Source organism: Haliotis rubra, unplaced genomic scaffold (assembly GCF_003918875.1).
Source record: "Haliotis rubra isolate DU_JTF1 unplaced genomic scaffold, ASM391887v1 Scf163, whole genome shotgun sequence".
Taxonomy (NCBI): domain Eukaryota; kingdom Metazoa; phylum Mollusca; class Gastropoda; order Lepetellida; family Haliotidae; genus Haliotis; species Haliotis rubra.
Window position 1 is genome coordinate 752,163 of NW_025765592.1, and position 22,708 is coordinate 774,870.

Consider the following 22,708-nt stretch of genomic DNA (forward strand, 5'->3'; position numbering starts at 1 on the left):
ATTGTTGCTTTGAAAGCCTTTATTGACTTTCATGAGTTAAGAACAGACTGCGAGTAGTGGAGTGGCCCAGTGGTTAAAGTGTTTGCTCATCAGACTGAAGACCCACATAGGGACGATATGTGAAGCCTATTTCTGGTGTTCCCCACTGTGATATAGCTGGGACATTGCTAAAAGCGGCATAAAACTAAACACATTCATTAAGAACAGACTAATACTGTTTTGGGCTTCATAACACCGCACACAGCAATATTCCAACTATATGGCGGCAGTCTGTCAATAATTGAGGCTGGACCAGACAATCCAGTGATTAACATCATGCACATCGATCTACGTAATTGAGATATGAGGACCTGTGTCAACTAAGTCAGCGAGCCTGACCACCCGATCCCATTAGTCGCCTGTCACGTCAAGCATAGGTTACTGAAGACCAATTCCAACCAAGATCTTCATGAGTGAATTAGCTTGCTGGAAACAGACATGTGAGTATGACTGCGACAATATGTATTTGGGGTGATGGAGAGAATGTGTTGGGACTATGAAGTATTGTTGACAAACAAAACATTTCAGTCCTTGCACCAAGGTAGACTATTGTGCTATAGACTTGTGTGCGAAGTGATTAACTTTGTCCCGACGTCCATTGTCTCCATGTGTCCAGTTGTGTTTGTCACCAAGTCACGTGACCCGTGTGTCTGTTGGTTGTCGGTGAAGCGGGTTAGAGCCCATGTGGTAGCTGAGTGTTCTAGACATATAATCATAGCATCAACGCTTTGACCTCACTCATTTGCATGTGACCCCATCATACTGACTCCTCCCACCAGTTATAACATCTCTTGTCCCGCCCCTTCCAGTCTCCAGAATCGCCAAACTGCATGACAACAGTCTCGTCTTCCAAAATCTGTCGAGTGAATTTGTCTCTGTTCCTAACAAGCTGGAATTTAATAAACAAAAAAAAAGAATACAAATCAGTTCAAAACCTGAAATCTACATCGGAAAGATGTTTATATTTGAAAAAAAGTCATGTGACAAAGGGAGGTAACTGTGATCATGCTTAATTCCAGGCCCTATCTCACCTGAATCACCAACCCCATATGATCAACAAGCAAACACATTCGCTGAGTCGACAAGTGGGGTGGTCTCTTCAGAGGCCTTGAAGGTTTCCCTGGGGCGCACCCCCAACCCGCTGCGGAGCTTTGCCCTCCCTGGCCCCCCCTCCCCAGGAGCTACCCCACCCAGACACATAGGTAGGAGTCACTGAACACTCAGCTGCCAGGGTTGCCAGGCAACAAAGCCATGGACCATTTGACGTGGGCGGGAGTGGGATCGTTTTCTTTTCAATTATTTTGAATACAAGAAACACGAAATACATAATCAAGTCTTGTGAAAAACAAATGTGTGAAAAAAATAACTTTTGTTGGTCAACACAATCCCAGGAGACATCAGTACCAAATCAGTGATGTTGTTCAACGCAATAATGCAATATGAACCCCGCTGTTTCTATTATTAACCAATCAGGGAGCCGTATTCCATTCATGGCTGCAGTACTCCTATTTTTGGGTTAATGGAATCTAATTGCAAACAATTTGCTTTGTAAGCCAATCAATTACCATTGAGTCCCTTGCATTTTATTTATTAATGATTGTTTCCAGAATATAGCCAATTTTTGTCTCCAAAACAAACTTAGTTTACTCAGCACAGTTGTTTGTGAAAATAAATATGTTTGGCTCTTCATTTGAGGAAAAATAATTGTCTTGAAGCGGTAACCGACACTATTTTATCTCTGAAACATCCTAGATTCTTAGTTTTTCTGCAAAGACATAATTATTAAACCAAATAATTTTTGCTGGAAATTATGTGAAAATGTAAATATGAGATATATCAAGCAAGATAATTTGCAGAAGTGTATGTTCAGAGTGATGTATTTATGAGCAGCGACGGGGAAAGAAAGGCACTCTCATAGTCTGACTGTTAGGTCACCCCTTTTGTGAAATATCCTGAAGGTAACAACTCTGTCCTTCCAAGTCACTTGTAATTATGACCTGAGGTCATGCACGTAAATAGCACGCTGACCTAACCCATAAGCTGTTACATTTACTGTGACTTCACCCCGTCTATTGACACCAAAACAAACAGAAATTTTAATGATAGTTACTTAAGTAACTTTTTCCACAAGTAACCAACCAATTTATAACTATTTTTTCTTATTATGTCAGCAGGAATCATTAAGATAAACGTTAATGGCATGTGGTCAGTTGGTGTTATTTGGAAGATATTTGACAAAAGGGGTGTCCCCAAAGTTGGGTTGACAGACTATACTTGTGAATTGTCTATGGATTTTGAGATCAAATAGGTCTCATGTATACTTTAACATCGGTGTGGATAGTTGTATTTAGAGATCACTCAAAGCATAGGATCCTAACTGATGGAAAGAATGGACAGAAATGTAGCCTGGATGTCATGTTCTGTGACTTTGCCAACTGCATACTCCGTCCACGCCATCATGGCAAGCACCATTGCTCAGGCTATCAGCACCTGGGTCCTCATCCAAATGCTTACAAATGTCGTAGCACTACAAATGCTTTGTGGATCTGGACCCTTGGCAATCGTAGCGCTACGACTGTCGTAAGTCTATGTTAAAGTATGGGAGTTACGATCATCTTAGCGCTATGATTTCTTTGTGGAATGGGGCCCGGGGCCCCGATCCACAAGGCGTTCGTAACATTATGATCTGTCGTAACTCTATAGTTTATCATAGGCTTACGAATGTCGTAGCGCTATGAACACTTTGTGGAATGGGGCCCGGGGCCCTTATTCTCGAAACGTTCGTAGCCCTAAGAATTCGTAACTTTGATCTTATCCAATGTGTTAAGAATGGGCTTAAGAAGTTCGTAGGGATACGAACGTTTCGAGGATAGCTAGCCTGATCCACAAAGCGTTCGTAACGTTACGACCTGTCGTAACTCTATAGTTTATCATAGGCTTACGAATGTCGTAGCGCTATGAACACTTTGTGGAATGGGGCCCTGGTCTTTGATCAGGTACAAGTTGGCGTGATGATGCTGCCTGTGTGTAAAACAATGTTCACCTTCTAACTTCAATTATAACAGTGAAAACACCAGGGTCTTGTTCCACAAAGTCTTCAACAGACTTTTTAGGGTGGAGTAACAGATATTACCTGCAGATATTCAGTTCAATAAGTGAAAATGAAAATATATTAACAGAATTTTGAATAATAATATTAGAAAGAAGTTCAGAAGTTTGTTTGAATATTTTTTATCATTATGGTATTGAAGTGTAACTATTTTTTATGTCCTAATAGTGATAGGAAATGAGGGGGTGGAAAAAGTTAGGGTCTTTCAACATTCTGACAGATTTGCAAAGGTAGTCGAAAAAATCTACCCTATAAACCGACCTCCTAACTACACATTTCAACAAAGACCTACCAAAATTAGCGTTAATATTGCTTTGTGGGAAAGGGCCCTGCTCCCGCTGGTAGAATGATATACTTTTGAAATTAAAAATACAAGTGCCTTAGAAACAAGAATATTTGGTCTTATTATGCCACAGCACTTGCAGGAATTGTAACCAAGGTGTGTATTTTTCTTGCAGTTAAACCACAGCCTAATCTAAGTCCTTACAAGAAGCCCACTCCACCAATCACCGCTGGACCCATCAAGTCTCGGTCACCGCTTCCACTGATTACTTCCAAAGCGCCCGACGTGACGCTCAAAGCGGGCAAAACTGGCAAAGAAGACAATGGGATGGAGGTTTGTTTGTTTGTTCTTGTACCAATCAGCAATAATCCAGTTATATGGCAGCGGTCTGTAAAGAATCAAGTCTGAACCAGACAATCCAGTGATTTACATCATGAGCATTGGGATACCGTGAAATGTGTCGGTCAAGTCATCAACCCTGACCACCCAATCAATAATCCTCTTGTACCAATCAGCAATAATCCAGCTATATGGCAGCGGTCTGTAAAGAATCAAGTCTGAACCAGACAATCCAGTGATTTACATCATGAGCATTGGGATACCGTGAAATGTGTCGGTCAAGTCATCAACCCTGACCACCCAATCCCGACAAGCATTGGTAACTGAAGACCAATTCTAACTAGGATCTTCATGCTGACAATCGTCACGATATGGCTGCAATATTGCCGATGTGACGTTAAATATTAACTCACTCACTCACTCATGGGGACAAGTATGACCCTCTCGGACGGGCTGCTTCGGTGTTAAGACGAATCAGCCTCCACCTGTTGTATCAATGTTGCGTGTAGATTTAGAGGGCCAAAAACAAATAAACATATGTCAGCTAGTGTTTACTTATAGTTGTCTAACGATCTTCCACCACAGCCCTTGTGTTTCGTACCGACGCCAAAGTAACTACGGCACTAGTTGCCTCTTACGACAAGCATGGGTCTACGACAAGCATGGGTAACTGAAGACCAATTCTAACTTGATCTTCATGGGGACAAGTATTTGTTTCTTCAGATCAGTTCTAACATGGATCTTCATTGGGCACAAGCATCGGCTGTTGAAGATCTGTTCTAACATGGATCTTCATGGGGGGGACAAGCATGGGTTACTGAAGACCAATTCTAACTGGGATCTTCATGTTGGACAATAACATTCTAACAACTGAAGACTTTGCAGGTTTCTTGATCTGTGTGGGGGGACATTAAGATGAAGAGATTTTTCTTGACAAAGATCTTAATAAGACTAACTGGGTTCATGTTATTTTGCACCATCTCTTTCAGAAATCTCTGATCTTCATGGGGGACAACATGGAGTTGTAAGATTCATCAATTCTGGGATCTTCATGGGGACAACATAGGTTGGATAGGTTGTAGGAGACAACCATAGGTTTTAATTCTAACATGGCATGGGGACAACCATAGGTTGTAGACCAATAACTGGGATCTTCATGGGGACAACCATAGGTTGTAGAGGTTGGAATGGGGACATGGGGACAAATGGCCAACTTCATGGAGGGCCTGATGAAAGATCTGATCTTCATGGGGGGACAATCAATTCATGGGCTATCACACTGGGATCTTCATGGGGGACAAGAGTTTGAATGCTAACAAAGCGATGATTGATCTTCATGGGGACAACCATGGCTCTGGGATCTTCATGGGGACAAGCATGGGCGTGTTAATATTGATCTTTATGTATGTATTTATATTTCAATTCAACTGTGAACAAGCATTCTAAAAGGACACAGCCTCAGTCAGTGGCTTTACGGCAGAAATTGGAGGGCCTGTGTAGTCAGGTTACTATGCTCTAAGCGACAGCATTTATGTATGTATTTATATTTCAATTCAACTGTGAAAGGACACAGCCTCAGTCATCAATTGGATGTACTACTCAGGTTACGGACAGCACTTGTTACTCACGGACAACTTGTTATACGATGGGGACTCCATAGCAGAGACGAAGCATGTCTTCAATATTTCATAAGTCATTTCTGCTGAAGGGCTCAAGAAAAGATTTCTGCATGTGGAGTGTGTTGGAAATGGGACACTGATACAGTGAGGTTTGAAGTTGACTTTTTACAGCAAAGGATTACATAAACAAGCAAAGATTATTGGCCGACTTTCTGATGTAGTTGATCCAGTTATCTCCCTTTGCTACCATTTCCCTTGTTGTGTCGCTACCTGTTTGGTTGTGAAATTCTGTCAAGCTGTAGTGGAAAATGTCACGTCTGCAGTATTAGCAAAGGGAGATAATTCTGAGAGAAGACAGTGGTGCTATTTGTGTCACAACTACCCAGAACGTCTGTCAGTTGAAGACTTGGAACAACAGCAACTGCCTTATGAACAAAACACTTTGTATATGTTTTAGAAATGCTGGCCATCTAGCTGAGCAATATTTGATCAACTGCTGAATTTCTTTCAAGCAAAGAACGCCTCCATATTTCTTTCGAATATCTGAGTTTCTCGATAATGGAAAGTTTATTTCCTGGGGATATCAAGTTATATTTTGTGACAATTTGAACAAGAAACACTCATTGAGATGACTTATGAGGGACCAAAGACATGTTATTATTATATTTTATATCTGCCAAATGATAAAATGTCTTAAAAGTTTGAAGGAAGATAGTACATCAGGGTTTTATCAAATCTTTTGCGGAAAGACGCAAAAGTGATTTTGGATTTTAAGTGTGCATTGAGGTTGTTTTTGTATATAAAAAAACAAAATGTAACAAAATGTATGTGTAACAAACTTTACAAAATTTAACTCGATATTTTAAAGAAATATGGTGATCTATAGCTTGAACAGAGATATCCCAAACATAGGCCAGTGTGCAACAGCGAAACTGTTCCCGGGATGGAACATGAATATTCATGAGGCTATTATGCCTTCTGGATCATACCATTTCTGTTTTGGAGGGGTGACTGGTTGTACGGTCCACAGTTAAGCAATTGAAACATTGACTTCTTAGAAGCTGAAGACCGACTGATCTCTCACCAAAATATCAAGTTTTAGATAAAATGGATGAGTCAAAGTGCAAATTCTCAAAAATCCCAAAATTCCATTTCGACCTTTAAGTATGACCCAGCAAGTATATATAGCCAACCTGAATAAATAATGACCCTCTCGATGGGCTGCTTCGGTGTTAAGACGAATCAGCCTTTTACCTTTGTATCAATTTCACGTATAGAGTTAGAGGGCCAAAACCAAATAAACATATGTCAGCTAGTGTTTACTTATAGTTGACTAACAATCTTCCACCACAGCCCTGTTTCGTACCGACGCCAAAGTAACTGTGGCACTCCCATTTTGTATGAAAATGCTTTCATGAATCATGACCCTTGTACATACGTTTCTCATTGTGTATTGACCACTTCAAAAATATTTGACCAAAAACCTGCCTGTAGCTGATTAGACGCTCTGCAGATATCGTTGTTGTCTTCATTTTGGAGTCCATTTTGTTGTCGTTTATCCAGGTATTTGGTAAATGATTATGTTAAGATGCCAAGTGTCGGTTTTCGTATACTTTGTAGTAATGGTCAAAAATGATATGCTGTTTTAGTTGCATTGTACTTTGCAAGGTCAACAAATGATTTTTTTCAAATTTTATACATTTTTTATGGATTCATTTGTCATCATATTTTACCCCTGTATTACTCTATTATTTATGCCGTATGAACAAAGTGAAGAATACCTCAAACTTATATGTTTTTCTCTAGTGTTGATTTAGCATGGCACTGTCTTTGAAAGTTTTATTTTGAATATAATGTACAGACAATAACGTTGAAGAATTTTAGAAAAATGTGAATTGTGTATACATAGCAAGAGACCTGATATGTTTGAAGGCTCTTTGAAAATGTTTTAAAATGACCATTCAGTGTTCTTATGTTTAATTATTCTGTTGCGACAGTCAGCAATGGTCAATTATTTTGGAATGTCTGGCAGTAACAATTTTGAACTGCTTGAGACAACATGAGGCATGTATTTATTTGACATCAGCCATACTATCGCCATCTGATGTTTATGAAGTTTCAACCCTAAAGAATCTGAAATGTTTAAAAGAATGATCAAAATATTTCATCTAAAGTTATTGAATTTAAAAGAAAATTATATCAGAATATGAAGAGAAAATGCATTGAATGTAGTCTCTTACTCTCTATGTTGGGTGGAATCATTTCTTCTCGAGTCTTGACAGGAATTAGATTCGGCAACAATTTAATTTTTTGAAATTGACCCATAACTGACAGTTGTTTCCGTTGCAACAAATTACATATTGTAAAGGTGAGCATGAAATATATGCTGTTCTAATAAAGTACAACTAATTACAATGATCACAGTTGTTTCCATAGCAACAAATTATGTACTGTAACGGTGAACATGAAAAATATGCTATTGAAATAAAGAACAACTGATCGCAATGATCACAGTTGTTTCCATAGCAACAGATTATGGACTGTAAAGGTGAACATGAAATATATACTGTTGTAATAAAGTACAACTAATTACAATGATCACAGTTGTTTCCATAGCAACAAATTATGTACTGTAACGGTGAACATGAAAAATATGCTATTGAAATAAAGAACAACTGATCGCAATGATCACAGTTGTTTCCATAGCAACAGATTATGGACTGTAAAGGTGAACATGAAAATATATACTAATTACAATGATCACAGTTGTTTCCATAGCAACAGATTACGTACTGTAATGGTGAACATGAAAAATATGCTATTGAAATAAAGTACAACTGAACACAATGATCACAGTTGTTTCCATAGCAACAGATTACGTACTGTAATGGTGAACATGAAAAATATGCTATTGAAATAAAGTACAACTGAACACAATGATCACAGGTAATCCATGAGTAATGGATTTATTCCACTGATCGAGGGCACATTAGCATGCTAGAAGCAATAACATTCTTGCCTTATTTGGAAATGGAAACAAGAGTCAACGTAGTGATGATTCCAGTGGTATATTTTCCATATTAGACTCGGCTTAAGCGATCAAAGAGTGTGAATGACAGGGAAAATTACAAATTCAACCGAATTTTAAAGCTCAATAATTATTCATAACTTTTAAGAAAGATTTTTTAGAATGAATCATATATTTTAAGGTTTTGTCATGTTAATGTACTTAAAGTTGTTTTTTTAGAATCTTTTTGTCTCAGGACATTTTACTACAGCGGTAAAATCATACCAAAATATAGAGTGAGCGAGTTAAAATTTAAAGTCACATCGACAGTATTTCAGCCATATTGTGAATATCCAAAATATAAAGCAGATGTTAGGGTTGTCACACACTTAATATTGAGTGTGTTAAGAAACATGTTTTTATATGGCCTTACAATGAAATGTGTGAAATGTTTCCATAAGTCACAAACAAGCATTAGCGAGCCGATGTCCAAAGCAATCTTTATTTTCAGAGTGACCTTGACGCCTTAGCTGCCTCTGCATGTGCATGACCAACCAATAACTTATTACGATACAATTTGTACATGTTTATAAACTTGTATTTTTTATACAAGTTACAAACCATTGCTTATGAGTTGACTTTGTGTACAATGTACTTTTGCTAACTTTTTGTGTGGGCACCATTTCATTGTCGTCATGGTGACTGAGCCTCAGCTCTGAACGCTTGGACTTTTACAAACATTGTCGTTGTACAAAACAACCTTAGCGCTAAGACTGGCCTGAGTCCATGTTAAGGTATGGAGCTTTGGTCACCTTAGCGCTAAGACTGCTATGTACAACGGCACCCAGATCATTAATATACTCTGAAAGGAGACATAAAAAGCATTTCTGAAAAAATAAAATCGTCATGGAAAAAACTTGGGGTCAGGGTATTTTGTTGTAGTATTTTCTTGCACACTTTACTTTTTATATTTTAAATAGTCTTATAAATGATAAATTTAATAATTACAACTCTGATCTTATTGCAGTTTCTTCATACTGTTTTTCCTTTGATAGTTATAATTCAGAATGCATAACATATCTAAATGAAATATAATGACGTTTGGATATATAATTTTTTCGTTTCCACAATTTGTTAAGTTTATGGGAGGGTTTATGTTATTTGGTTTAACTGGTTTAATTCCATAAAAGGATTTCAAAACATGATGAGCCTCCTATAATCTGTTTCTGGTAATGTCTGGATCAGAAGGGAATTACTGTTTATCCATTAATTAATAAATTAAGTTGGAATTTATCCCATTAAAGGTGAAAAAATATAATGTACAAGCTAATAAAATAGACATACATTTCAATTTCCTGTACACAGGTAATAATAGAGTAATTAATTAGAACTTCTGTCAAGCCTCCTCATATACTATCATGGAGGCTATCAATTGTTTAAAGCTTCCATACTAGTGAGGTTCCAAAATGTTTGGAGAGATCCTTTCTATTAGAGAAACAAACTTTATTGGGTCTGTAAAAGTTAGCTCAGAATCTGGTTTTTAGAGAATTTTTTTTTATTGTATCCATAAAACTTAGCTCAGATTCTGGTTATGACAAAAAAATGCATCCACCCCCTTAAATGTTTGGCAAAATCCTGTTTATCAGAGAGGAAAAAATAATAGGTATCTAAATGTTTAGAGAGATCCTGTTTATCAGAGAGACAAGAAATCTTTTTTCAGCTCTGAATGTTGTTAGAGATTCGTTATATTTCACAAAATATTTTGACAGGTCCATGATTGTTTTGTCAATATCTTGCTCACAGCATAAATACCTTTTGTAAAGTCCATAAATGTTTGTATAGGATCATGTTTGGGGCTCAGCATCAATGCATCATCTACATCATCATCACTCTCTCCGACCTGGTCTCCACCGCAGTTGCCATGGCAACTCGAGGCACCGGGATCTGGGTGTGGTACTGAACAGCTTTTGTATGTGACCTGGACATGGAGAGATCAGTCTCATCTGAGAGAATAAACAAAAAACATATCACAACATTTGGTTGGTGTCTTCTTTTGTTTGTTTGTTTGTTTGTTGTATAAAGCCGCTCTGAGCAATATTCCAGCTGTAGTATGGGGTGGAGGGCTGTAAGTAAGCGAGTCTGGACCAGACAATCAAGTGATTGACATGATAAGCATCGATCTATGCAATATGGGATATGATGACATTCATTAACCATGTGGCCTACCTTTAGAATACAGCACCACAAACTTTAAAAATATGTCATAATATCCTTTTATGTAATGTAATGGGATTTTGTTCAAAAGCGCGTTCTCGAAACAATGCCCTATGACGCCTGCATGGCAACACGGTTGTCTCCACCATGTCAGTGAGCCTGACTACCCGATCCCATTAGTCACCTCTTTCGACAAACATGGTTGTTGGAGACCCGGATCAGACAATCCAGTGATATTATGGACACCAGTCCATGTGGTCGGTGTTACGACAAGCCATCTAATCATAATTGTAAACCAAAAGTCACTGTGTTCTTTAATCTGATTGGTTGAAAAACATGATTCCCGGAAATTCGCTGCGTATTTAATACATGCAAACAACGCTCACACCATTGTATTGTTACGTCGTCAGCTGTGATGACGTCATTCAAATATATTGCGACGTAAAGTCTGAATGACGTCACAAATGAGCAGTTCCAGATGCTACCATGGGAAACAGCCGAAACGGCCGGCTGATGACATTTCACTGCAGTACCCGTACTCGATGTCAATGAGTACAGACACAAAAACGTGTGTGGACCTTTTGGTTTACTTTTGTGTTTACAATGTCGATAAACATCATGTGTTTACCAATTTCCGGGTTTTATTGAGTATTTGAAGCACGGGAATATTTCATTTCCAACCCACGGCTGACGCCGTCGGTTCCAAATGAATTCCCATGCTTCAAATACTCAATAACACCCGTAAAATGGCCGACACATGATGTTTATCTCCTAAATGGCCCATCTAATTGAGTGAGTGATATTATGAATAACTATCCGTGTGGTCAGAAGTACCATCAGCAACAAATTATAAAACTCCTGAGTCTTATCTCCAGATCTATTCAGTTGCAGGTTACCACTAGGGTAGGGATGGTGGGGTAGCCTAGTGGTTTAAAGCGTTCCCTCATCACGCTGATGGTCTGGTTCGATTTCCCACAAGGGTACAATCAGGGAGACTATGTAAGGGGGAGTGGCCACTCCTCGGAAAGCCCCTTAGCGTATGCCTCGGCTCGTCACGTGACCAGTGTAGCCAATATGGCGGCAGCGTAGTTTTTAAGATTGAGCCCGGTTTATTTTCAACAGCTGATTACATACGCTGAGTGTTGTGACAACTGAAAACCTACATGTAGAAGATAAGTTACCTATTCTGTCACTTCATTTTAAGTCAAATTATTGTTATTAGTGTCAGTATTAGTACAGTAGATTTGTAGTAAAGTTTCAAGTCGGCATGTTGTAGCTCACTGGCTTCAATTCTCAGTACACAGCGAAGAAAGACTAAATTATATCGCTAAAAACTTCTTTCACAGATTCGTTTAATTTTTAGATGGGAATTATACCTTTAGTTGAAAGGTGTTTGCAAGTAATAGTGATAGTTTTATAACTAAAAAACATTTCTTAGGTTGTATTTGAGGTGTGTGAAAAATATGATTTGTGCAGAAACAACATGAGCAGGAGTGAATTAAGAAAACCACATTTATTGTACATACACACATAATATTGGCCGGAATGAGATAAAAAATACATTTATTATACAAACACATATAATACTATTTGGCACATAATTGGGAGCTGGCTCGGTTGCTACTTAGTGATATTTACTAAGATTAGTTGCAGGGGCAGTAGCCGGCCTGGACAACCCGAGATGGACGCAATTGCAGGGGACGAGCCGGCCTGACAAAAGCTTAATGTGCAGAGGCATTAGCCGGCCTGCGCAGGGTGAAGATAGAAGAATTTGATTTATGAGAATTGGGGGATATATTATGAATTACAATGCCCCCCAGGATAGTATGTATTAACTTAAGTATAGGTTAGAACTGAGAACATGTAGTGAAAGGAGTAGGTAAGTTGAACCGAGCACAGCTCCAAGGAGGAAGCCTGGGGTGGAGGTGGGCTTCGAAATAGCGACCAACATGGCGCTAGACTGAACGAGACAAAGGAACATGGAGTGCATGCGCGGAACCGCATGTACGCAGGCTTAGGCGATGTCATGCACATGTAACGCTAATTATGAGCTATTAAGATTTGATACAAATATATATATATAGGGGATTTATATGATTTGTAAAAGAAAAGTAGGAGTACGTGGGTAAAAAATATATATAATTAACGAGCTAGATGTACGGTGCTAACCGGAAGTAGAATACGAAACTGTATGCGGAAGTGAATAGTATGAAAGTTGCGACCGATGGACCAACGAAGTTAAAGATTGTGTGTGTGTGTGTGTGTGAGAGAGAGAGAGAGAGAGGCGGGGGAGAACCGGTGAGTAGGTATAGTTGGACTATAAAAGGGAGCGAGATAATATGATAGATTGTTATGATACTGTATATGACGCAATGTAGTTGTGCCAAGATGAATGTACTGAGGTACGTACTACCTGTTTCTGCACAAACAAAAACATAACATTTACATCATATCGCCGATCTGCCATTGAAATACTACAGGGCGTTGTTTGAGTGTTTCTAGTTATTGTTCTAAAACATCTTTCACCTACACCTTTAATTTTTATGAGGGGAATATACCATCAGGTGAAAGGTGTTTGCAAGTAATAGTGATAGTTTTATAATTTTAAAAAATGTGTTAGGGTGTATTTGAGGTGTGTGAAAAATATGACATATCGCCGATCTGTTCTGATACGCCATTGGTGCTTGTGATGCTTGAGTGTTATAGTTCTAAAACTTCTTTCTTTCTTGTTGATCTTAGTATGTGACAAAACTGGAAAGGTGTTTACAACGCTTTGTGATAGTTCTAAACTTTCTGTTTTTGAGGGTCTGTGACAGTGTCAGTTAACATTCCGTCAATGCCCACATGCAATAAGATATCTGAATTAGTTACTAATGTAACAAAAATGTCTCAAAGTAGATTTTTATAAAAAAGGACAGCTGATGTTAACACGTGTTCTACCGATAGTTTTGCGTTCTTTAACATGTTTGGGGAGGGATGGCCGTGGTGTATCATTTATTCTTTCATTCATTCACATATGTATTTCTTTCTTTTGTTCTTTTCTTTATTTCTTTCATTCATTCACATATAATTCTTGCTCTTAATTCATTCATTCATTCATTGTAAAATTCCGACTGATACAATACACTGGCTGAAGTACTGTTAAACGCAGCCGAAGTTGCGCTTGGAACGAACCAAGCCACTGTGTGCGTTTATGCATGACGATATTGCGATATGCGAGACGGGGCCCAGCTTACATAACATGACTGCCACAGGCTAATTTGCATATCACATGACAGGACTTTTCTCTTGTTTGCAAACAAACGCGCATATTCATAATAAGAAGAGACTTCGCAAGCTTTTCGGCGCGCTCTTTACAATGTTTTACATTGTTGCATAAATATTCTTCTACAACTTCGACAGTAAGGTTTATGACAGTACATATTAGATATCAAACTGGCTGCATCGTTTGCTCTCCGTCGGCTTCGATGACTGCACGTGGAGCCGTACAACCTATGTAAAAGATCGCTACTCAAATCGAAATAGTGTTACATGTTTTAGGATATTTTCCCAGTGAAACTAAACCATTCTATTAAAGATGTTTAATTAGATGTGTAGACTCGTCAAAAATAAAAGAGTTAAGAAATATGTACATTATATTGAATGGACGGTTGCAAGATGTGACGAATCGTCACATCTTTCTGGCCTAATGGCAGAGGGACTATGCTGGCTTGCCGCATGGAACTCTGGGTAGGAGAGTGGGTTATGGGGTGTTTTCTAAGCTCAATGTTCTTCCGTCTCGCAGTAGTAGTAAGCCAAGTGCTGTAGGGAGTTTGTGTGCTAAACATTGACGTCGATGGCTGTGCATATGTATCAAGCGCCAGCTTATGAAAGCACTTATATTTTAAATATATTTTATGTTTCGCTTTCAACGTAATTTCAGGACTAAATGAATTATAAATGGGAACTTATATACACAATTTTTTTCAGTCAGTAATTTGCATCATTACACAAGAATCAGAGTTTATTTATTTATTTAGATTATACATTTCGAAGCGGTAAGACTGCTTCACACTGAACACGCCAGCCATTTTCATACTGCTTCGGTCAATGTATTTTATTTGTTAGGATTATTTTGAGGGGTTTAGGTGTCGGTTTACGGTTAGTGTTTAGACTGACTGACTGAGTTTGGTTTTACGCCGCGTTTAGCAATATTCCAGCAAAATCACGGTGGGGGGACACCAGAAATTGGCTTCACACATTATACCCATGTGGGGATTCGAACCCGGGTCTTCGGCGTGACGAGCCAACGCTTTAACCACTAGGCTACCACATCGCCCCGTTAGTGTTCCATTAGATCTTCTTTCAGGTTACGGAAAGGGACGAGTAGTTACGAATGGGGTAGACTTGGTATCGCGTGATTTTTAGCTTCGGACAATTGACGAATGGTCCCGGTGCCGATTGGCACACTCGTCCCATTCCCTAATCTACAATATACTGAGTGTAGAGTTTTTGAATGGCATTTAAAAGTGATTACTCCGAAACGTCGTGTCCACCACAATAAAGAAGTTGACGTCCATAACATTCCTGCCTCTAAGATACCGCGTGGGAGGAATGGGCCGATATGGCTTGAACTGAAAATGGCTGTTGACGTTAGGCGTCAGACGTCAGATTCACGGTATGCATCATCGCGTGATTTTATGACAGAAGAATGTTGCAGGGAACATAGTAATTTGGGATAATGTGGATCTCACTAAGGAATAAGGGAGACACGAGCATGTCTAGTGACGGCAGGAGGGTGAGTTAGCCTTCGAATCATCAAATTTTCGACATTAAATCATTTCATCGTGTACTTTCGACGTTATAGGTGTGAAAACAGTATTGAAAATGCGAAAGGAAACACACCAACAAATTGTACAGACGCATTTCCACACCGTCCATTGAGCTCCGTCAGTTTGGGGTTGGTCACCAATATTCCGGATTGGTCAAAATCCAACATGGCGGCCATGTCGCGCTTCGAGCCTTTGAATGGACAAAAAGAGATAATATATATTCATATTTAACATTTTTATAATTTCAGACGTCGACCACTAAGCAGATCAATTGTTGAAATATATGTGGTTTAATAGCAATTGTTCTATGAAGTCCTCAGTTTCCTAAAGTTCACGACCCGTGAAGATCCGGGGTAGAATAGGTCTTCAGCAACCCATGTGCTTACCATAAAAAGGCGACTATCTTGTCGTAAGAGGCGACTAACGGGATCGGGTGGTCAGTTTCGCTGACTTGGTTGACACATGTCATCGGTTCCCAATTGCGCAGATCGATGCTCATGCTGTTGATCACTGGATTGTCTGGTCCAGACTCGATTATTTACAGACCGCCGCCATATAGCTGGAATATTGCTGAGTGCGGCGTAAAACCAAACTCACTCACTCACCTAAAGTTCACACGGTTGTCATGAATTTCATCGAGAAAAATAGGAACGTTGAATTATTATTGTTAGGAACGTGTATTATAGCTTGAGAAATCCTCTTTGATATCTTACCAATCAGTGCGCCATATTCAGAGTTACCAGATTTGCTCTCAATTGTTGAAATTGTCCGTCTTGTGAGGCACCCCCTCGCCGTTGGGTGTACGGATTGGTCACGTCTCATTTGTTAGTAGTGGGCGGGTTGGTCATTTGACGGTATACGGTTTGGTCACAGCACTTGAATGTGTTGTCATTCAATAAAAGTGACCGCCTCCGTGGTGTAGTGGTTAGAGCGTCCACCCGGAGAGCGGAAGGTCGCGGGTTCGATCCCCGACCGCGTCATACCAAAAGACGTTAAAATATGGTACTTGTTGGTCCCTGCCTGGCGCTCGGCATTAATGGGTACAACAAGGACTGGTCGGCTCGGAGTCAGTATAATGTGTCTGAGTGGGGTATTCATGCTTCACTACGGCATGGTATCTCAGTGGGCTAGCACTATAAAACCAGCTGAAGTCTGGGCTAGTACAAGCAGCCGCACATACACATACACACGCATGCACGTTGTCATATGAGCGAAATATTCTCAAGAACGACGTTAAACCCAATTTCACCTCACCTCACCTCACCTCACCTCACCTCACCTCACCTCATTCAATAAAAGTAGATTAATATTTCCTGAATCTCCCAAATTTGGGAATGTGAGTGAGTGAGTGAGTTTAGTTTTACGCCGCACTCAGCAATATCCCAGCTATATGGCGGCGGTCTGTAAATAATCGAGTCTGGACCAGACAATCCAGTGATCAACAACATGAGCATCGATCTGCGCAATTGGGAACCGATGACATGTGTCAACCAAGTCAGCGAAACTGACCACCCGATCCCGTTAGTCGCCTTTTATGGCAAGCACATGGGTTGCTGAAGACCTATTCTACCCCGGATCTTCACGGGTCTTGGGACTGTGAACATTGGAACCGGTTGTGAAATTTAATAGGAAGAATAATTGGTGTCAATAGACTTGTTGATGTTCTGTTAATGAAATTTGTACAAGTATTTTTCTCGGAAACTTCTTTGGATTGATAAATGGCAATTAAAACAATGCTATTTTTGAGGATTTTTTTAATTGTTTTTAAGTCATTACAAGAGTAGCTTCCGTTGCTACGTGAAAGTGAATCTGGTCTTGTCACATTTAACGTATCCTGAAAAAGTATAAAAGATAGATCATTGAAAAATGTTCTTCCAATGGTAAGTGTGTCCACTTTTCTGTTGTAGCAGTGCAACGGTTGTGGAGGCCTTGGATGAATATTTCCATGAGCTTGACGGTCCCAAAAATATGTCGAAGCTTTAAATCAGTTACTGGATTGCACACTTTCATTCAGTTAGGCTATATACTTTGAGATATGGTCAAGGCAGCACACTGATATCTGTGCCTCTGAGCGTGAGAAAAGTTGTGGAAAGTCTCCTTAAAGTAACTGAGATAACGTTTGGTTTATGCAGTATCACAAATGTGTCTTTGCATTCACACTTCACAGTAAAATAGGACAAGTATCAAGTTCAGAAAAATATTATGACCAACCCGTACACCAACTGTTTAGAAAAAGTGACCAACCCTGCAGTGTATGCCAAACCAACCCGTACACTAATAGCATTGACCGGCGTTGGAAAACGCATTTCTACGGCCAAATGTAGTAGTTTGTCTCAACGATACCGTATTCCCCATGTAGCAGAGGGTCTCCCCTACAATTATGCGTGGTGACAGTTACCAACTGTCGCTCGTTATCAAGAAAGAAGCAATAATATACCAATTTTTGTGGGAATCTGAAATTCAACACGAAAAACCTGACAAATTATCTATGATAATGCACCTAATAGCTTTAGTTCATAGAATCGTATGATAGAAAAGTATCCCAATAAATGATGTAAGCCTTAGCTGGCATTAAAACAACACCTTATTAAACTCCCTTGGAAAAAAACGGGTGGTAGCCGCCGAGTGGCCGCCATTTTGGATTTTGACCAATCCGGAATATCGGTGACCAACCCCAAACTGCCGGAGCTCAATAGACGGTGTGATTTCATCGGATATCTACCCGCCTAACCCTAACGTTCGTAATTTTATTACCCACGTGGTCAACGTATGGGTAGTTGCTTACTAATCTCGTACGTCACACGAGTGTCGTATCGCGTTGACCTGTGTCGTAACGACTTGACCTGAGATTCTAACGATTTGATTTGATAACCGATATTTTTTCATTCATAACAAACACGTGAATTCATTCATTTTACAACTTAAATGCATTGTGTGTGACAGTGTCAGTTAACATTCCGTCAATGCCCACATGCAATAAGATATCTGAATTAGTTACTAATGTAACAAAAATGTCTCAAAGTAGATTTTTTAAAAAAGGACAGCTGATGTTAACACGTGTTCTACCGATAGTTTTGCGTTCTTTAACATGTTTGGGGAGGGATGGCCGTGGTGTATCATTTATTCTTTCATTCATTCACATATGTATTTCTTTCTTTTGTTCTTTTCTTTATTTCTTTCATTCATTCACATATAATTCTTGCTCTTAATTCATTCATTCATTCATTGTAAAATTCCGACTGATACAATACACTGGCTGAAGTACTGTTAAAGAACCACTAAACTTTGTTTTTTGTTACTCTTTTAACCATTACATATGAAAGATTTGTGGTTAGTCTTATGCGGAACACCAAATTTATTCTTTAAAAACTTGTGGTTATTTAATACCGAGCGATTAAAAGTTGCCAAAAAGTCGCCTGCTTCCCTCTCGCCCGCCAACGAAACCACAGACAGGTTACGTAACTCTGTCGCCAGAGCACTGCAGTGACGTCATATGAGGAACGATTTTCAGTTAGTTGTGTAGAAAATGTGTAGCACGCTCATCATTTTGATGATTTCTCGACATCAACGACGACATGCTGAATCGTTGCTTTGTCGTCAATTGCTCCTAGGGGTCGGGCGATGGTGTCCCCATGCACAGATTTCCACAGGACCCCGCAGTTCGTGCTAAATGGGTTATGTTTGTGAGTGCGAAGCGAGAGTTGTGGAAGCCTGAAACGATATCTTACTTGTGTTCAGATCGCTTCACGGAAGTTAAAGAATCAAAACTACTTACTAGTTGTAGTAAAATATGCATATGATTGATGACCATAAAGATTTTCTATGACACAACTTGTAACATAACGATTTCTTCCTAGGAAGTGAGGTTCTGGTCGAAGTAACAATAATATTGTAAGTAGTATTATATTGACACCCACCTCGCTGCCACGAGAGAAATTGTTATGTTTTACGCTTTGTCATGCAAAATCCTATTGGCCATCAATAAAATACATATTTTACTACCAGTAGAAAGTAGTTTTGATTTTGTAACTCGGTGGAAACAAACCTAAATACCATTTATCCTCAGACTGGCGGATGTTCCCGACAGAGGCGCCGCCATTTTAAAAATAAAAAAATCTGTTAGAATTAATGAGATTATAGTTTGTTTTCATCAAGTTAGAAAATCAAGACTACTTTCTACTCGTAGTTAAATATGTATTGGAATCATAACCAAACGGATTTTGCATGACACAACTTATAACATAACGATTTCTTCCACGGAAGCGAGGTGGGGTCGAAGTCACAATACTACGCGATAAATTTCTTGCTACATTCCCATGGTTAATGTCCACTCACCAGTATGTAGATACTAGTCAATGTGCGTCTTTATATTTGGTCTTATAATCCTAATTAGTTTATTATCATACTTGTATGCATTTTGAAACTAAATAAAAAGCAGACGATCTGCTGATACTTATAGTGAATTTATAACAGAACTGTAATATCTAGACATTTTATAGTTTGCCAATGTGAATCATAATTCGCACACACACCCTGTCTCATTACACTTCACGGCGAAAACAATGATTCTGTTGAATGCTACGACAAATGAATAAAAACAAAATGCAAATATTAAAATTAAAACAGATTAAAGTTATAGGAACAATATCAGGCCATTACCTTGTTCGAGGAATGTATCCATCAATATCCACAAAACTGTTCCAAATGATGTGTCTTTTAACAGTTTAATATACGAAAAAGTGATAAATCTTTTCAGGTATTGATGTATAGTCTCATTGGTCACCCAAGATAGCACACCTGGCAACTAATTGCATAATGTCCGCCTTTCTTTAAAAACAGTAATTTAGTTAGCCAATAATGGGCAATCAATCAATGTATTGCCGGTTAATCCTTTGAAAGAAGGACGTTGTTTTTACGCAGACACCGACACGACAGAGTGTATTCAGTATAGATTAGTAAATCTACATACATAAACACTACATTTTGACAATTCCGCTGTGTAAGATAAAAGTAATTAATCAATCAGCGTGTTATCGGTTAATCCTTTGATCGATGTTTATAATGTTGAATATTTACTCCAGACACAAGAAATGCCAAATGGGAACCTTTGTCGGGTAATTTAAGTGTGTTACCACTAATTATACCTGTTATAAATTCATTAACTGACCATCAAGTGAATGATGACAAATAACATGTGTAGGTTTATACCACCTAACAAGGGTTACAACAAGGGAGTATTAATTGCTGTATTGCATGTGAAAACTTATGGGCCGACACTGTTTTGAGAATACAAACAGATTTTTACATGACATGATTAAATATCGAGGTAAAAAAAACACAGAAATGGGATCAATTTGGATCAGTCATTATACAAATAGGGCCTAACGACACCAATCGATTTTGACAGAATCGTCTATGAAAACAAGTTGTAACTCGGAAACTAGGCAAAGCATGAGACAAAATTAAATGACAGTAGATTGTGAGAACATATAGCTTTCATTTTCCACAACAATTGTCACGATTTCAGGTTTATACAAGCCTGTAAACAAGATAATTTAACCCCTAAAATGTAGATGAATTCTGCACAGGCCCTCCTAGCTATTCCTCATATGACGTCACAGAGTCGCGCCGCTCTGATTGGTTGAAATTTCGTTCGCGGGTGAGAATTGTGCACTGTTGTCAAAAAGGACGATTTAAGTCAATTAAAGGTCGAAATGAGTAGTTTTAATGACGGGGTTTCATTTATAATGATGCGAGTTAGTGATTTATGTATTTTTACCCCCTAGGGTTTATGTGACCTTTAAACGAAGCCGAAGTTGCGCTTGGAACGAACCAAGCCACTGTGTGCGTTGGAGCATGACGAGGCACACGTTCATTAGTACGAATGGTAAAGAAAGCAAGCGAGTGACCTATCCATAGGCGGATCCAGAGGGGGGGTTGGGGGTGCAGGGGTCCCTCCCCCTTGCCCTGAAAGTTTATTAAATGACCATTGAAACTCTCATGTAAAGAAGTGTGCACCCCTCCTTTGCTCAATAGTGTGCACCCCCCCTTTCTGAAAAAGCTGTACCCGCGCCTGTTATCCCTGTTGTAGAGTATCCCTGGTACAATGTATGAAGCCCATTTCTGGGCCTACCTTTAGAATATACACCACCTCAAACTTTACAAATTACATCACAATACCTTATGACGTAATTTGCGAAACATTGTTACCAAAAACAATGCTCTGTGACGTCAAACTGTTGCCGGTTATCGACACACTCCGGCGCAGCGATGACTTAGCATAACATGATAAGCTGGTTCCCGGCTCCCTTTGCGCGCGCTAACGTTCGACAAAGCTAGGAGCCGGTATAGGCTGCCATTTAAAACGCTCTGCTCGTTTATTTGACGTCACATCCGGATTGATCAATCTGGATTCCGTCGCAAAGAAAGATCTGGGAATCATAACACTTGAAAAATGAACGTAGTGCGAGAATTGCGCATACGTGGTCCAGGATCTGCGTATGGCTATAAAATTACATAGAAATGTAAAATATTAAATTTCCTATCCGCTGGTATTAAATATAAGTGCACCTACCTCGGCGGTAGAAAATAGACACTGTTATATGTTGTCCAAATCTTTGTTATGCGTTAAAAAGCAGTAAATATCTCCGCTTTTGATTGTGTATTGATGAAAGCACTGTGCTACGATTTTTTTAATTTGGCATCGTTACGGAAAGTGTGAGCGAAGAAAATACAGCCTGATATCTGAACGACATAAGTATATATGAAATGGGTGTGTGTGCTTATGCATGACGGTATACGCTCAATCTTAAACATGACTCGCAATAAATGTCGAAAAAGGATTTTGTTCTATGACGTCAAACGACGACAGAGAGGCCATACACGTATAATGATAAGGGGTCATAACTCCCACATGCTTAACACTAGGTCAATGTAACTCTGAATACTTGAAGAGAATTTTTTGTGGATATGGACGCTATATTTTCGTTATGGTTTGTTCACCATGAACCAAACTATACTAATACAAAGTTCCACAATGTGAGCGGATATGTTTTGATAGTTGCACAATTCATAAGAAAAGATGACAAAGTACTACATGAGAAAGCACGTAATAGCGATTTGGATGGCCCTATCTGATACATAATTTAGTTCTTAGATTCCCATATTCTCCTGTTATTGTAGATGTATTTTGACTAATTTTGCATCATTATTAATGGAGTACTAGCCATATCTTCAAATGTAATGAAATTACTGAAAATAGTACCTCTGGATTCGGAAGTATTTTGT

The 22,708-nt window shown here is 39.0% G+C and overlaps 1 protein-coding gene across 1 annotated transcript in view; it reads left to right on the top strand.

Moving 5' to 3' along the window:
- Positions 1-17,404, top strand: part of LOC124271728 (neogenin-like) — a 181,060-nt gene extending 163,656 nt beyond the window's left edge. The window contains 3 exon segments of the mRNA XM_046706888.1: positions 3,607-3,764; positions 4,760-4,794; positions 17,329-17,404. Of these exon segments, the coding sequence (XP_046562844.1) occupies positions 3,607-3,764; positions 4,760-4,794; positions 17,329-17,404 (269 nt within the window).
- Positions 17,405-22,708: the final 5,304 nt, after the last annotated feature.